Source organism: Mytilinidion resinicola (assembly GCF_010093595.1).
Source record: "Mytilinidion resinicola strain CBS 304.34 unplaced genomic scaffold BDZ99scaffold_14, whole genome shotgun sequence".
Taxonomy (NCBI): domain Eukaryota; kingdom Fungi; phylum Ascomycota; class Dothideomycetes; order Mytilinidiales; family Mytilinidiaceae; genus Mytilinidion; species Mytilinidion resinicola.
In genome coordinates this window covers 725,559-740,455 of record NW_022985450.1, presented here as the reverse complement: position 1 = coordinate 740,455, position 14,897 = coordinate 725,559, and the positions used below count along the sequence as shown (strand labels likewise).

The 14,897-nt window shown below is 53.0% G+C and overlaps 6 protein-coding genes across 6 annotated transcripts; 4 read left to right on the top strand and 2 right to left on the bottom strand.

Annotated features, from left to right (window-relative positions):
- Positions 1-693: 693 nt before the first annotated feature.
- On the top strand, positions 694-1,572 carry BDZ99DRAFT_478836 (uncharacterized protein; the record flags this gene model as incomplete). The annotated part of the gene is made up of 1 exon (XM_033722193.1): positions 694-1,572. One exon carries the CDS (start codon positions 694-696, stop codon positions 1,570-1,572), a length of 879 nt encoding a protein of 292 aa, XP_033574310.1.
- A 383-nt stretch (positions 1,573-1,955) lies between these two features.
- BDZ99DRAFT_522961 (uncharacterized protein) lies at positions 1,956-2,818 on the top strand (the record flags this gene model as incomplete). The annotated part of the gene is made up of 3 exons (XM_033725754.1): positions 1,956-2,243; positions 2,347-2,616; positions 2,666-2,818. The coding sequence occupies 3 exons, from the start codon at positions 1,956-1,958 to the stop codon at positions 2,816-2,818; spliced, it is 711 nt and encodes a 236-aa protein (XP_033574309.1).
- Positions 2,819-3,551: 733 nt separating this feature from the next.
- Positions 3,552-6,465, bottom strand: BDZ99DRAFT_500567 (uncharacterized protein; the record flags this gene model as incomplete). Its single annotated transcript, XM_033723728.1, has 8 exons — positions 3,552-4,087; positions 4,119-4,247; positions 4,295-4,693; positions 4,840-5,032; positions 5,099-5,264; positions 5,507-5,863; positions 6,206-6,247; positions 6,334-6,465. 8 exons carry the CDS (start codon positions 6,463-6,465, stop codon positions 3,568-3,570), a joined length of 1,938 nt encoding a protein of 645 aa, XP_033574308.1. The 3' UTR covers positions 3,552-3,567.
- Positions 6,466-8,901: 2,436 nt separating this feature from the next.
- On the bottom strand, positions 8,902-9,884 carry BDZ99DRAFT_489733 (yeats-domain-containing protein; the record flags this gene model as incomplete). The annotated part of the gene is made up of 4 exons (XM_033723005.1): positions 8,902-9,488; positions 9,542-9,727; positions 9,779-9,803; positions 9,855-9,884. The coding sequence occupies 4 exons, from the start codon at positions 9,882-9,884 to the stop codon at positions 8,902-8,904; spliced, it is 828 nt and encodes a 275-aa protein (XP_033574307.1).
- A 781-nt stretch (positions 9,885-10,665) lies between these two features.
- Positions 10,666-12,122, top strand: BDZ99DRAFT_465254 (NAD(P)-binding protein). The gene is made up of 4 exons (XM_033720501.1): positions 10,666-10,736; positions 10,809-10,863; positions 10,929-11,269; positions 11,338-12,122. Exons 1-4 carry the CDS (start codon positions 10,682-10,684, stop codon positions 11,760-11,762), a joined length of 876 nt encoding a protein of 291 aa, XP_033574306.1. The 5' UTR covers positions 10,666-10,681; the 3' UTR covers positions 11,763-12,122.
- A 313-nt stretch (positions 12,123-12,435) lies between these two features.
- On the top strand, positions 12,436-14,508 carry BDZ99DRAFT_522956 (uncharacterized protein; the record flags this gene model as incomplete). The annotated part of the gene is made up of 1 exon (XM_033725753.1): positions 12,436-14,508. One exon carries the CDS (start codon positions 12,436-12,438, stop codon positions 14,506-14,508), a length of 2,073 nt encoding a protein of 690 aa, XP_033574305.1.
- Between the last annotated feature and the right edge of the window lie 389 nt (positions 14,509-14,897).

Genomic DNA, 14,897 nt, shown 5'->3' with positions numbered 1-14,897 from the left:
TTTCTTCCATACTACTACATAGACTGACTTTGCTAGTTATCAGAAACTCTGGTAATCAGTTTCACATCTATATAACTTATTTGAAAATACTTACTGTCTTCTCATGCTTACCCCTTGCTCCAATTCTTCGTATTCATGATATAAAGATTTCCTTCCTTTCCTGGCAGTTCTCTTTGCAAGCCTCAAATCTGGGGTTTACATAAATCCTTCGTTCGTAGCTCAAACTCTTTAGACTCATCATCGTCGCTCATTTCCTCCAACGCCGGAACCGCCACACCCAAAACCACCACCACACTTCCCCCAACATGACTTCCTCCATCGTTGGCGAAGAGATTTGCTGGCCTTTCAAGCTGACCTTACACGAATTGGCCTGACCGGTGTTCCGAGGTGAGCTTCATGCAATAACTCTGGCTTGTTACTGGACAATCTGGTAATCAGTCAAGAAATTGGAAATTCACTATGACACACGCGTTGTCTCATTGTCCTTACACTATACTTTCTCTCTCACAGATTCACTGAATATGCAATATGTCTTCTATATAAACCTTCGATGTTCCCGTTTTCTATATTCATTTCTATCAACCAACCACTCCCCCTGACACAGCCACCACTACCCACCACCTACCATCACCAGAGTTCCCTACTCAACTTCGTCCTTCCTCCAACACTTCTCCCAACGCACCTTCCGTCACTATGTCTGACCCATACACCGTTCTCGGCGTTCCCCAGCATGCGGACTACGACACGATGAAGAAGGCTCACCATGGACTCTGCATGGAGTTCTACACGAACACGCGGAATCCCGACCTCTGCGCGGCGGCGCACGAAAAGTTCAAGCGGGTGCAAGATGCTTGGAAGATTCTTTCTAATGACTCCACGCGCGCCGAACTCGATCGTCGTATCCGACGTGCTGAGAACATGGAATCTGATCCCAAGGCTTCCGATGTTCGACCTGCTTTGCAAAATGGACCTGCTTACAATACGCGGTCCGCTTCCAATGCCACTTCGAGCTACAACGCTGGACCCGCCTCTCATCCATCAGCTGACCAGGGCGGAGCCCCTGAAACCTGGGAAACAGCTAAGAAAGTCTACGACAAAGCCCGGAGCAAGCTTAGCATCGGCGTCGAGCGCCTGAAGGAGGCCAACGATCTCGTCCCAACGGACCACCCGGGCCATCCAGACATTCACTCCGTCAAGCCCACTGCCGACCGTGCTAAGGAAATCTCCGAGGCCTACCACAAGGCTTCAAAGCTATCCACAGAGGCTTGCATCGAATTCCGTCTGGCGAAGTCCGGGTTTGAAGAAGCATTGAAGCTTTCGGAAGACGCGAAGGAGGCTATGCTCTCAGTGCCAATTTTGGCTACCCAACTCGGCGAGTACAAGGAGATGATCATTGCTCTCAACAATCACCATACCGAGGCCAAGAACTACGTCGAAACATCAAACAATGAATCGAGGAAGTTCCACTTTTTTGCAATGGCGTGGTTTACCGAGGCCCATATTCTCGAGAAGGGCGATCAGGAAGGTAGCCGGGGATTGGACCCAGTTTTCGATGTCTTTCGTCTCGGCTAAGTAAGGCTTTCGATTACATTGCCTTGAGTACCGTCTTTGATTTCCTCGCGTATGGGGCTTCGGTCCGCACTCACATAGAATGGTTTCGCTGGGGTTTTGAAATGACTTTACACATACAGGTTTCGCGGGCGTTCTGGGATGATCTTACGCGTATTGACTTCCCTGGCTCTTCAGGATGACCTTCATAGAGTGCCTCCTACTGGTTACTAGATATTTTGGTAATCAATCAATCAACTAGAAATTCACTTAAAGGCACATCTTGTTTTTTAATACTTCCTGCCTCCCTCCTTATTTTCTTCGGATTCACACGTCAGAAAGTAACTTTCTCTCATCGCAATTCACATACATGCCTCGCAGTCAGTCTACATAAATTTCCAAAGCTCATGCGCTCTGTATTCATCCACTTGTTCGGCTCTTCACCACCACCACCAGCGCAACAGCTCCCACAGCCGCTCCCTTCTTTAATCGGCAAAACAGCCTACGAGAAATTCAAGTGGGTCCAAGAGGCGTGCAAAATCATCAGCAACACCACGACACGCGCCGAGCTTGATCGCAAGATGCGGAAGGTGGACAAATTGGATTCGTCTTCTCTTGGAGTACCTATTGCCAAAGCTAGAGCTCGATGTGACACGGGCTTCGCTGTCAAGGAAGGATCCATCTTGACCCGTTCAGTTCCCACTCTTCGCTTGACCGGTCCGGATGGGCTCACCGAGGAAGGCCTTGAGATTGGCTAGACGGCCGATCCCCAAAGAAGCCCGTAAGATCTGGGTCTAGGCAAATATCGTTTATGCCAAGGCCCAGAGGGAACTCCAACTTGGAGCTCAAAGCTCCAACGATGCGAACGACTGCATCCCCGCCGACTACCCCAGACACCCAGACGTTCATCAATCCTCAACTCCAGCCGCCCGCGCTACTGAGATTTCAGAAGCATGCCCCAAGGCTTCGATACTCTCAACCGAGGCATTCGCAAACTTCCTCTTGGCCCACAATAGCTTCGAACAGGCGATTGAGCTGCTCGGCGAGGCCAAGGAGCATACGATGTCGGTTAGTTAGGCCAACGGCCTCGAAGCTGTGGGTTGAGAAGTGCGAGCAGACGATTAAGACGGCGCTTGAGCAACAGAATCAGGCGAAGAGCTTTGCGTCGACAGCGAACGCGGATGCGAGGAAGTGTCGTGTGTTGGCTATGGCGTGGTATACGGAGGCTAAGGGATTTGCGAGAGGCGAGACGGATGACCAGGATGACTAAGGAGATGTAGCTTCGAACGTTTTGTGGTGTAAATGGAGCAAAGTTTTGCTTTGAAATTGGCGTTTGGCAATTATCTCTTTCCATGTGAGGTGGGCGCGCTGGGGATAGAGGATGAATTCTTGTCGGCTAGAAGTTTAGACGCAGGTCCCCGACACTAAGATTTTTTTTTGGCATGATCTAGGCGTTGGACATCCCCTTTCTTTGATAGATTGAATACTGGAGAATATTTGCACTCGACGACTCCTAGATGGACGCAATTACTATGCCCGAGAATCGCATACTTTCCCATGAAAGGATGAAGCTGTTCAATCAAGCGTAGTGAGTACACAATGTGAGTGCGGAGGAATGGAAGTGAATATACTACCTTGGATGGAGGGATCTAAGATGGACGTAAGAATTGAAGGGACTGGATGGGAGAATGATGAAGCAGAGGTTAGTACGCACCATACCAACACATGAGATGTGCAATGATCCAGATGTACACATTCACTTATAAAAGGCGCTGGAGCTCTGAAGCACGATGATGGGGGCAAGAATCATGAATTTAGGGGAGGGGGTCTTGATTTGGAGAGAGTCAAACATGATGCGCGCCCGACTCATTTTCTAAGTACGTACAAGATCGCGAAACGAGTGATCCTGCACCCGTTCAAGCTTTAGTCAAGTCAGATATCGGAAGAAATTAATTGATCAAGCGTAGTGTCATTAATTGGAGAGGAATGTGGAGAGAACTTACCATTCTTCTTAGTAATTCACCCCCCTCCTCCGAAGACGAAGCGTTGGCTTCCAGATCTCCTCCTCTGGAACATCCTCTTGTAGCATCTCCTTAAAATGGCTGAAGGCTCGGAGTCAGCGAAGTCATCTTCGCTATCTTCAACCTCCACGAAGCCTCCGCCTTCGGAGTATTTGAGGTTAGCTTCGGGATCATCGTCATCGAAACGACTGTCGTCGCTCTCGAAGCCGAGATCGTCGGCCATCCTGTCTTCTAAGTCGTCGAGAAGAGTATCGACTTCGCCCAGATCCTTATCTGGATCGGTATCATCGTCGCTCATCTCGTCATGGAGGACAGGAGCGCGAACATCGTCATCATCTGACTCGGACGCGAGAGAACCATTGTTGTCACTCTCATCTTCGTCAGATTCCTCGGACCAGCTACTGCTGCCACGAGAAGTACTGCTTCCTACAGCAATCGCGGTCCGCTCTATGTTGAGCTCCTTCTCAACCTTATCCATCAACACGTGGATCTTGGAAAGCCGGCGTCGTTGCGCCAGCCTGTGAGAAGGTTTTCGTACGATTCCCCTACCTGAGATGGTGGAGGACCGGACGAGAGTCTTGGTGATGCCCTGACGGGCCATCGTGTGAGTTGGAGAGGATTGTGTGTTCCAACCTGAAGCTATTCTTGTGGTTTTGGGTACCAATGGTTTGGAGAATGCTGTGGTAAATGAAATTTTGTAACACTATGCAATAGCGTCTGCGAACTTGATGAAGCCCTTGTAATCGTGGCAGTCCTTAACTTCGAGCATGGCGAAGATAAGCGGGGCAGTCTCCTTCCAAAATCTCTCATCCATGTGCGAGATGCTGGAGTTGACCAGAGCAATCTCCCCTTCCGGTAGCCACCACCTGTCAAGCGCCACATCAGCGTGCGGCGAGCTTGCCACGAAGTACGACTTCACGTGAAGCCGAAGCGTCTCAGCGTAGATGGATGAGAGTAGTGGGTTCTGCACTGAAGCTGATGCGCCGACCGAGGGGATGCACAAGAAATCGCTGCCTTCGACACTGCCAGGCAGAGTCAGAGCCAAAGACGGTTCGCGTGGCGGCGGCGGGAGTCTGGGACTCGGGGTAGAAGGGTCTGCATCAAGACCGGAGTGGAGGTCAGACCTGCATCAGATATTTCCAGGCAAGTGTTATATATAATAAAAGTTGGTGATATATAGTGATGTGTTGGTGATATATAGTGGTGTGGGACATCTTCGAAGGGCTCCTAAACCAGGAAGATGTCCCCTGGAGTTCCGACTTGAAGGTACTTCGTCGTTCCGTGGAAGAACCAGCAAAGACAGAGGTTGGCCTTTCGCTTTTTGCGATACGCGGGCGTGGGATTGATAGGGACGTCGTTGGAGGCAGGACTGTCTACTGCGTCACTTTCGATAGTAGCGCTAGAGACAGAGCCATCTCCTCCCGAGTGAAGGCGCCCAATGGCGATGGCTAATATCCGGGATGCTGGGATGCTTCGGATATGATCTTAACGACAGCGGAGAGAATTGGCAAATGGGAAGATTTAGTTACCATTGCTGTCGGTATGGTAGAAATGTTCGTAAAGAGCTTTGGGGGTTAGTCGAGGAGGCGCAAGGTTCGCTTCGGTGGCTTCTGGAGTGGAGTCTTTGTGCAAAAGAGAGTAGCGCGGGCTCGCGGGCTCGTAGGCTCGTAACCAGGCGTGTTTGTAGTGGAGGCCCTGTGGGCTGCGGCAGTAGATGCCAGGAAGTCTTGGGTAATCCACGCTTTTGGTTGCGTTTCCTTTTAGCTGGAAGGGAGCAGCTCGAGTCGCAACCGTCACACCCGGGACCCTCGCTACACCATCTGCTGCGCGTTGTCTTCTTGCACCTAGATGGCATCGTAATCTTCCAAGCCGAGGTGCGGGCCTCGGGTAGGTCAGCACGTGTGTCAGAACAAGAGCAATTGAAAAAGGAGACGTACAGGAGCTGCCGGAGCAGGTTTAATAACCTTGCATGGACGTCCAGGAGGATTTTTAAGGATTCCATTTCTCTGCGTATAGACAGGAACCAGTTCGAGTTCGTCCGGTTCATAGTCATCGGAAGTAATAACCAGGAGGAGTGATTGGAAAAAGGTTTCAAGTCGTCCAATAACACAAGCTGGATTTATTGCGCCCGTGAGGAGCCAGTCAGCGTTAGGGCCTTCTGCTGGAACTCCAATTTTGTTGGCACGAACAACGGGTTCGGCGGGGGCGGTAGCCAGGTTTGTTGTCGGCAGCGCAGGCATTGCCACCGGAGGATTTGTTCTTGGGCATGGTGGCAAGAACACGATAGATGCGGGCTACCATATATTGTTAGTACTGTTGCTTCCTTGGCGGTAGGCTCGTCTTTGGCGTCCTTGTCGTCTCTTAGCGCTTCCGCTTCAACCCTGCGACCGTTAGATAGGGAAATTGGAGGGGGCAGAGGAGACGACCGAGGAGAGCTATCGCAAAAGGCAGAGGCAGCTGCAAGTTGTAAATACTGCCCTTTGCCGCAGTAGAAAGTTAGCCGCAATTCTGCAGGATGGAACAGTGGAATACCTTCTACCTCAGGTAAGAGACCGCAATCTCTTGACCTAGGGTCCTGTCTTGCAGGCCCGATCTACCTCTCCCGGATGGCACGAGAGTCTCCTAGACAACTATACCTTGGCTTCGGGAAGCCCGTTGTTTGACCCGCCGACGAGTGCCTAGATGGTCAGCGAGCTACACAACATATTAAGCTTGGCTTCCAAGGAGAATACATCGAGAGTCATTGACGTAATGGGATACATACCATGGAGGCATCGCCACTGCTCAGAGCCTGGCAAGCGAAATCCATGGCCATCATGCTGCTCGAGCACGCGGAGTCAAGGTTCACACTTGGACCTGTGAGCCCAAAGAACCAACCAATCCGATTTGCGAGCATCGTGTTCGACCATCTGGATAATTCCGGCTCGGGCTTGAAATATATATACAATGATGGGAGGTAATGTATATAAAAGAAGGCGTCATCGCATCTTGTCCAGCAAATATAAAGGAGGGAGGATTGTGCAGGGTAGCGGAGATGCTCAGCCACGGTTGGAAATCGGAGGATAGGTGAAGACACATGAAATGGATGGGGCCTAGGGGTTATATAAACTTCTTTGGCCAGACAGTCTAAATATAGAGCTAAAGGCATAATTGCACCCACATGGACCTTAAGAAGCGTTGTAAGACGTCGGTGATGATGTGGCGACCTAATTAATTGCTTTGTGCGTCGTCGATTGACTTCAACACAGGTACTCGGGCCCGGGCACGGGAGGTTGAAACATCCATCCCCGTCTCTTAAGCCTAGTGAGTACTGTTTGCTACCCAACGCCGTAGCACACATGTACCTCCTACAGCCACCAAGACGTAATACCGACCGCCATTGCAGCTCGAGACAGCTCGAGACAGCAAGCACAGATGCGGGCCGGAAGCACCGTAAGGGGCCAGTGCCTCTAGGGCACTGCATATTCTAAAAAGGGAACGGATCGGAGACAGCTATATAAGTGGGGGAAAATAACAAGGCGAGATTAAAACAAGTAAGAAATCTAATCTAAAGCCAGAGTAGGTATTATAATAAGCTATATTCATGTAGAAGGGATAAGACCTCCTATTCTCTATCCGCAAGACCCCTAATAAAAACGTGTGAAATAAGAAGACGCCTTGAGTTAACTAGTCTAGATAGGTATTACCATGAGCCATTTTCTTACAGACGGGATGGAGTAGGACATGTTGTGGCTAAGTTTAGAAGTGACCCACTATCCTCTATCCGCAAGAACCCTGTTAAAAACGTGTAAAACACGAAGACGCCTCGAGTTAACTAGTCTAGATAGGTATCACCATAAGCCATTACTTGCAGACGGGGATGAAGCAAGATGTTATGTGGCTGAGGTTGACAGAGACCTACCATCCGCCTGCCGTCTTCCGCAAGGATTTCGTTAAAACGCGTGGAACAAGAAAACGCCTAGAGTTGACCAGTATCATAATGAGCCGTTTTCATGCGGACTGGATGAAGCAGTATAGACCCACCATCAGCCATGCCTATGACCCCCGTTGCGAGGCGTGAAACGAGAGGACTTATGGACAAGCATACAGCAATAGTCCTAATCCATCACCTGTCTACAAAATGCCTTCTTGGAGCCTGGAGTTAACCAGTCTAGAAAGGTATCGCCACGAGCCATTTTCTTGCAGACGGGATGAAGCAGGATGTTGTATAGCTAATTCCAGAAGAGACCCACCATCCGCCTTCCGCAAGGCCCCAGTTAAGAGTCGTGAAACGAGAGGACCCATGGACAAGCAAACATCAGCCGTCCTAATATAGTAACCCACCTGCAAAATTCCTTCCATGTGAAGGGTTATACTATCCTTAAACTCCAATCGGGAGCCATTCCCGGCGCCTGTGGAGCCCAGCACCCACGGTAATCAGCAGAAAGCCGCGACCAGCGTGACAGGAGAGGTTGATAGCGTGAAGCTAGCGTGTATCGTTAGACGACTGTGGGGTTTGTATTAAGTGACACCCGGCGGCAGGCACCTCGAGATCCCAAAGCCTCACTTTGACTCCCAAGCCCCACCACACCCAGCATCCAGCTGCCGGCTCACTACATTTGTTAATCCCACCAAGTACCGATTTGGAGGGCCGGATCACGTCGAGTGGCACCGACGGCATTTCCCCCGGGTGAACTGTCTCATCCGTGGCCAAATGGCTGCCGAGTCGCAGCAGGCGTCCTTCAATGCTACTACCCGCGTCGGCTGACGCGAACCAGCGAGTCCATGTCACGTTGCACAAACAGCGAGCTAACTAGGTGCCTATAGTATAAGCCAAGGAAAACACTACCACAATGGGCGAAGTACGATATCAGCAAACCTGAATGTCGAGAACTTCGCAAACAACGCCTTTCGGTATCTTAACCACCCGGGCACACTCGCTTGCTTCGCCCATTGTGCTACCCGTGGCTCTTGGCCAGCGCAAATCGGCGATCACTTCGCCGCTTGTGCTAGTGCGTGCGTTCGAGACGAATCGGGCACCTCGATGTTAGCATAGATGTTACAGGTACTTCAAGCCACGAAGATCGAGACCGGAAGTCGCAGTCGTAGCGATGAGGGGAAAGATGCTGCCTGTGATGATTTCCATTGACGCCCTGAGCTGGACCTACTGTCGTCGGATATGTGACTCTGATACAGAAGACCAGTCACTCCAAATTGCGACTCAAGAAGAAGGATGAGGTAATGATTTGATTTATGGCATTCCAGAGCAACGTGTGATGAAGCAGGTGAGAATCCACTCACAGGAATGCACGCGTTACCGAAGCAGGCATGTCTGCTCGCCTCAGTAGCAACTCTACCGCCTCCTCACGCGATCCCCACTCGCCTCCTTGGTAGCCTGCGCAGCAGCTTCAGGGCCGAGACTCAGCCTCAGCTCCCGCAACCTCTGCGTGATACCCGCCTTCTTTGCCTCCTCCTCTTCGTACATTTTGTCCACCTCCGCAGCCCTCTTGTACATTGACTGGCGCAGCACTTCCTCCTGGTCCTGCGTCGCGAGCGACTCGCCGGTGCTGCGGACAGGTAGCTGTGCGCTGCCCTCGCTTGGAGAGATTGCCTTTTTCTTGCTTTTGACAATATGAGTTCCCCACTGCGCGGCGCACTGCTTGGGGTCCTTCAAATAGTCGAACTGCTGCTCGGAAGTTAGGGCGTGATAGAAAGCTTCCATCGGCTCGTTGAACTCGACCACCTCGAGGAACTCGGAGCGCACGAAACCCTCCCTCTTTTGCTTCTCCTTGGCCGCGTCTTCGCCATATGGCTCGAGCTGTAGAAAGTGGTTGCGGTATTGCGGCTTCTCGCCGCTGACAGATTGGAAGAAGAGGCGGATGTCGACTTGGAAGCCGCCCCATCCAGTCTCGGTGATCTCGTAGGGCGGGTTGTCGTAGGCTGGGTGCGACAGTTAGCCAAGGCTCGGTTCTCGTCGCGCAGGGAGAAGGTACCTCGCAGAGAGGGGCTGTAATCAGGATGAATCTTAAACGTGACCTTGTTCAGCCAGGTGCGCATGTCTGGGTGGCCCTCGGGCTGGCGCACGTATATCGACCATCGCTTGGTATGCTGTTCGGGGATGGAGGAGTCGCGTTTCGGGTCGCCTACGGGGGGGAGGTCCCAGGCCTCTGATCCGATGACTGCGATGCTTGTTAGGTAAGGCCAGAGGTCAGGAAAGGCTTACGACGTACTGATGTTGCGACTGACTTGCTTTCCCTAGATTGGAGATCAGTTTCGCCCACATGACCAAGGAGTAGAGCGACGCACCTTGACACGCTTGTTGGTAACGGGTGGCATCTTGGGTGCTTCCTTGGGCGGTTCCTGTCGCGCAGTCTGCTTGAGAGCTGTCTTGGGGGCAGCCTTAGGAGCGGCCTTGGAGGGTACGGGAGGCTTGACAGCTGGTCGCGGCTGAGGGGTAGGCGTCGCACCAGGATGAGGGCGAGGAGCGGGAGCGTTGCCTAGCAGAAGCGATGCTTGGTTGTTGGTCGGTGTCGCTGGCTGCGAGGATGAGGCGACCGTCTCTTGTCGTCGAGACTTCCTGCGACGTCCCCTTGGCTCTTTGTAGTTGTCGGTGAATGTGCTCTCTAGCTCTCTGGCGAGGCGGCCTTTTTTGGGCCGCGATGCAGCATCACCTTGGGAAGCTGGCTGCGTCGGCGAGGCTGGGGCTGGTCCAGGCAACGTGGCGGCGGGGAGCGCGTTCCGCTGGCTCGTCCTGGGTTTCAAGATTGAGAATCAGCAATTCTAGACGTCTCCAAGTGCCGTGGGCGATGAAATGGGGGTGGTAGGTATGGGCTGGACGGATTGGCTCGGTGGGGTGGATGGAGCTATGCGGTGCCGCGGCAAGGCAGATTGTGTGTGTTCAAGAGTCCTGATGAGAACGTACGTGGTCTCTGTAGCTGGCCGTGTATCATGACTTTCGTCTCGCGTGGGATCTGTGGTGTTAGAATACTCTGGGGGTGGTTGACCCTCGGAGTGCTTTCTCGAGCGCCGCTGGTCGTCGGGTGCCATTTTTGACGCCTGGTCGGATCGGCCCGATGTTCGCTTGTGTGGTGATGTCAGGATCCCGACTGCACGATGCCGTGAGAGACGCAACAATGGCTCAAGCAGTGAAGAGGAGGCTGGTCGTGTGTGGCGGCAATGGCTTTTTAGGTCAGTGCCGGCGCAATTGTCACCCAGAGTTTGCAGCTCCGTCTCAATTGCTTGCTGACACTTGACCCTCAGGAAGCCGCATCTGCAAAGCTGCCACTGCTCGGGGTTGGCAAGTTACTTCCATCAGGTGAGGAGCTCGCAATTATCAATTGTACATTGGTTGGAGATACCATGGCTAATGCCTCTGTGCAGTCGCTCCGGCGAGCCCACCTGGTCCTCCGTAACCTCCTCGCCCAATCCCCCGCCATGGGCGCAAGCCGTCTCGTGGCAGAAGGGCGACATACTCAACCCCTCCTCATATACCTCCCACCTTGAAGGCGCCGATGCCGTAGTGCATTCCATGGGGATACTGCTAGAAGCCGATTACAAGGGCGTGCTGCAAGGGAGAGAGTCGATTGTGAGCGGACTACAACGCGCTTTCAGCAGCACAAAAGGCGGCAGCCAGAACCCGCTGGAGAGGAAAGAGGGAGAGCCGTTGAAGCCCCAGGAAAGGGATGGGCAATTGACGTATGAGCTGATGAATCGTGACTCGGGTATGAAGCCCACCCAACACGCCCCGATATTCTGAAGATGGCGGGAGGCTGATTGAAGTGATGACTAGCTATTGGCCTTGCCAAAGAAGCCTCAGCACACAAGGTCCCATCCTTTCTCTACATATCCGCTGCTGGCGGTGCTCCGATCCTCCCAGGCCGCTACATCGCCTCGAAACGCGAAGCCGAAGCTACCATCGCTGCCGCATTCCCCTCGATGCGAAGTATATTTATCCGTGCGCCGTTCTTGTACGACTCGTCCCGAGGTTTCACAGTACCGATGGCTGCCATAACGGGTATGGGTGCAATGGCAAACTCGCTGGTCGGGGGAAAACTGACATGGCTGATGGGTGCTGGTGGTGTCAAGCCTTTGAAGGCAGACACAGTGGGCGAAGCCTGTGTTGAAGCCCTGGGAGACAGCGCCATCAAAGGACCAGTGGAAGTGAAGGAGATTGAAGCTTTGGGGACGAAGGCGTGGAGAAAAGGTATGTTGTAAGACCAGGGCTCTCAGACTTTGTGTAGACGCTGTACTTCACTCCTGTATTATAGGTATATCTCCGCATGCATAGAACTGGGAGACTTCCATACCACTTAATCAGTATAGACCGGCCATCCTAAGCCCTCATCTCACGACTACTCCTCAACTCGACGAACTTAGTATATGGAAATGGAACGCCGTGTTTGGTCTGTATCGAAGGCGCACGTGAAGATTTTGTGATGGAAAAGTAGCTTGCGCGTGCAGAGACCACCGATTGGAATTATGGGGCAAAGTTTGTGAGTTTGTCCTCGGGAGTGCAATTGTAGGTAGAGTCTCTAAATTATGTCACATGTCACCGCGCTTCATTAAAAATCAGCACCATCTCGTCTGCAATCTGTGAAATTCACTATTCTCCTGTGGATAATACTGTGTACAGTTGTCGACCGCTGGCTGCATGAGGTCCCCCGGCCAGTTTTCCAATCTTCCAGAACTTCGCTTGTACATCTTCTTTCCCTCTTCAAAAGCGAGCGAAGGCACCACAAACTGGGCAGTGTCGCCGCATTCACCGCTGCCGTTCTGGCTTGGCACACGCATTCAACCTCAAGCTCGCGACATCTCTCACCCTCCATTCTTCTCACCACCACCATCCCACATCACCACACTCTCTCCTCTCACCAACAACTCCATCGCGATGGCCGATAACTTGCCACGCATTCCACCGCCTCCGACTGTGGAGAATGAGGATCCTCAGGCGCGTCAGGAAGACGACAACGAACCGCCACCGTTAGGCCCGCCACCGGGTCCACCGCCTGCTATCGCGGGACCTCTGCGAGAGATTGATGCCGAGGAGTTAGCCAATTGGCCACGAAGGGCACCGCTGGCCTTTCCCAACCACGCCATGGTTTGGCATGCTGATCGCAACGCATTCCTACCTGAGCGGGCACGACCAGAGCAACAGGACATTCTGGGCCAATTCGACCTGGGACCTGGTGACCCACCAAACATCGCCCATCAAGCTGCATTGGCCAGGATAATGGGTGCGCCCATTCGGATACCTCAAGTCGGCCTTGGGGCATTCCTAGTTGATCAAGCCGAGCCAGCGGCCAACGACCAAGACCCGAATCTACCTGATCGCGAAACATTCTTCCGCGACTACCTCTCAGTTGGCACGACACACTATCTCAACTTGGCGACTTATACATTAGGTGAAGCGCCCACAGACTGCTTTATCTGCAAGAACGTCTTCGGTGTCATCGAAAACGAAGGCGACACCCCCGAACTTGCCATTCTCCTCCCATGTGGTCATGCAGCCGGCCATATATGCCTTAAGCGATGGTTCTGCGACGTACCGGCCGGCGATGTGCGGCCCCGAAACTGCTGCCCCTATTGTTCGACGAAGTTTTTTAAGGACGGCCCTTACCAGGCCGCGATGATGAATCAAGACGGTTTCATGGGAGTGTGGGACCAAGGAATTCCCCCACCACCCCTCCCACCCGTTCCACCTTTCCGACTTCCACAGGACCCAGCCCTTCACGTAAACTGGCTACATAACGGCCCCCTGCCTCCTCCGCCACTCGCACTTGCTGCGGCGGCCCAGATTCCAGCGGGTGTCCGGCAGCTTTTGGATGGCTTGCTGGCTGGCCATCAGGCCTGGTTTGTTATAGACGATCTGCGGCAAGACATTCAGTGGATGGAACAACAGCGAGCTGCATGGGTGCATCAGCTGAATATCGAGCAAGACGACGCTTTGAAAGACAATTGGCGGCAGCGGATTTTGAACCTAGAGGCCTCCATACAAGAACTCAGGCAGGAACTAAACGTAGCTGAACAAGCTAACCCGGCCCCGGGAGGCGCCCCAAACAACGCTCGACCTGCTATCATTCCACCCGCCGGCGGTGCCGATCTGCAGCCTCCAGCTCAAGCCGATGCTCCGCCTGCCCAGGCCGACCCAGCCGACGTCGAGCATCCTCCAGAACTCGCCGAAGACTTTCCGGACGACGATATGCCAGACTTAGGTCCTGTGCTGCCTGCTGAAGCTGATGCAGTGCCTCCTCCGGTGTTCCGCCAAGCTGCTTTCGTCCATGTAATACGACACGACGGCCGACTCCCAGCCTTCGATCAAGCTCTACAGCCCGCCGAGGAAGACCACGTTTTGATGGATGTGGTGGAAGACAATATTATGCACGGCATGGACCACGGCTTCCGGGGCCAAGATCTTCGTGATCGTGGTGCCGAGATTGTTCGTCAGCATTTCCAGACACTCGCCCCTGCGATACCTCCCCCAGATGCGCGAGAGATTGCGGAAGCTGTCGAAGCGGTCGCTAATCGTCTCGAAAACGAAGAGTGGCCGATCGCAGAGCCACCGATCGCAGAGCCACCACATCCAGAACCACTATTCGCCGCGCGCCGAGCTGGAGAACCTCCAAGGAACATTCCAGATATGGCCCGCTTCCGTAACGCTACTCTTGCCGCCGGCATCACAGCAAGAGACATAGCGCGGATGCCGCTACCAGCTTTCCTGAATCGGATCAACGAAGAACGCGCTGTAGTGGAGGCACTCCGCGACATGCTTAGCCTTGTCCTTGAGCGACAGCTTGCACTAGAGCCTGCACCAGATCCTGTGCCAGAGCTTGCGCCAGACCCTGCGCCAGAACCTGTGCGAGAGCCAGAGGATGTAGAATCGCGCGTGCAGCAAGACGCACCCGATACTGCGATGCCGCCGCCGGGATTTCTTGGGAGGGTTTTCGGAGGCTGGATGACTTAGAGGCTGGAGAGCATGCACGTCGTCGGCCTCCGGCTTTGGGGCCCTGTGAGAGCAAATTGGCGTGGTGAGTCTGCTGCTGGAGTTATCTCCAGCGCGCGAGGCGGCGCCGTCTGAGGGTGCTCAGCGGATTTTATGATAGCTCAAACCGATAAAATTCAATTGAGATTAGTTCTGAAAGTGTGTTGAGCACCCATGACAGCGATGAATGAATGAGTAGAACGACGTCCACCGCTATTTGCATTGCTATCTTTTTTTCTATCACATTGCCAATATAAGCGCGCACTTGAATGATACGGCTTGGAGTGCTTCAACTTGTTATCAGAAATATGGCTAAGATATAGAGTCACCCGGAGCGTGAATCTTGCGGTCGTCTAGTGTTGTTAATATTC

Excerpts from the sequence above, each read along its gene's own strand:
- BDZ99DRAFT_465254 (XM_033720501.1), top strand. The coding sequence starts at position 10,682 with ATGGCTCAAGCAGTGAAGAGGAGGCTGGTCGTGTGTGGCGGCAATGGC. Across the intron at positions 10,737-10,808 it reads TGGCGGCAATGGCTTTTTAG|GAAGCCGCATCTGCAAAGCT; the intron begins GTCAGTGCCGGC and ends CTTGACCCTCAG. Across the intron at positions 11,270-11,337 it reads GCTGATGAATCGTGACTCGG|CTATTGGCCTTGCCAAAGAA; the intron begins GTATGAAGCCCA and ends AGTGATGACTAG.